Source organism: Lagopus leucura, unplaced genomic scaffold (assembly GCF_019238085.1).
Source record: "Lagopus leucura isolate 7727_CA_CO unplaced genomic scaffold, USGS_WTPT01 33595-0_obj-0_obj, whole genome shotgun sequence".
Classification (NCBI taxonomy): Eukaryota; Metazoa; Chordata; class Aves; order Galliformes; family Phasianidae; genus Lagopus; species Lagopus leucura.
The window spans coordinates 1,576-2,673 of NW_024963496.1; the positions used below are offsets into that span (position 1 = coordinate 1,576).

At 57.7% G+C, this 1,098-nt stretch overlaps 1 protein-coding gene across 1 annotated transcript; it reads left to right on the forward strand.

The window, feature by feature from the left end:
• Positions 1 to 6: 6 nt before the first annotated feature.
• Positions 7 to 1,092, forward strand: LOC122191167. Its single transcript, XM_042891369.1, has 2 exons — positions 7 to 237; positions 273 to 1,092. Exons 1-2 carry the CDS (start codon positions 206 to 208, stop codon positions 892 to 894), a joined length of 654 nt encoding a protein of 217 aa, XP_042747303.1. The 5' UTR covers positions 7 to 205; the 3' UTR covers positions 895 to 1,092.
• Positions 1,093 to 1,098: the final 6 nt, after the last annotated feature.

Sequence of the window (1,098 nt, forward strand, 5' to 3'; positions counted from 1 at the left end):
CCAGGCCGCAGCCACCACCCTGCGCTTGGCCGCCTTGAGGAGCTCCTGGCTGATGTCACCACCCTCCTTCAGTGCCGTCACCGCAAAGATGTTGGCCATCATCATCCTTTGGTGCCGTCACCGTGATGGCAGCCATCATCGTTGTCCTCTGGTGTCACCATGAAGATGTCGGCCATCGTCATCACCGTTCTCTGGTGCTGTCACCATGATGTCAGCCATCATCCTCATCATCCTTTGGTGTTGATGTCGGCCATCATTGTTGTCATCCTTTGTTGTTATCGCCATGAAGATGTCGGCCATCATCATCATCCTTTGATGTTGTCACCACGAAGACGTTGGCCATCGTCATCACCATCTTCTGGTGTCACCACAAAGATGTTGGCCATCATCATCGTCATCCATCCTCTGGTGTCGTCACCACGAAGACGTTGGCCATCGTCATCATCCTCTGGTGTCACCACAAAGATGTCGGCCATCATCGTCCTTCGGTGTTGTCACCGTGATGTCGGCCATCATTGTCACCATCCTCTGCCGTTGTCACCACGAAGATGTCGGCCATCACCACCCTGTGCTGCTGTCACCACGATGACGATGGTCGGCCACCACCATCACCGTTCCCTTCAGCGCTGTCACCGTGTCACTGCTGTCACACAGACGCCATGGCTGCCGTCCCTCGCTCACACCAAGACGCTGCCTTTGGCCGCCGTCCTTCAGCGGCCATGTTGTCACCTTCCAGCAGTGGCCGCCACGCACGCCTTGGCTCCGGATCTTCGGCGTTGGCCACCATCTTTGTTTGTCCTTCATCCATGGCGCCATGGCGACGTTGGCCGTCGCTGTCCTTGGTGCTGTCACCACAAGGACGTCGGCCATTGTCCTCCACCTTTGTCACCATGAGGACGTCGGCCATTGTCCTCCACCTTTGTCACCATGACGACATCGGCCGTTGTCACCATCCTTGGGCGCTGTCACCTCTGCTGGCCGCCTTGCTGTTGTCACCACGGGCGTTTTGGCCTCATGCTGTTGTCACCACCAAGATGCTGCCCAGCGCCCTTCGCTTTTTGTCCCCTTCAGGAGCCGCCGCCGTCCTTTGGCTGAGCC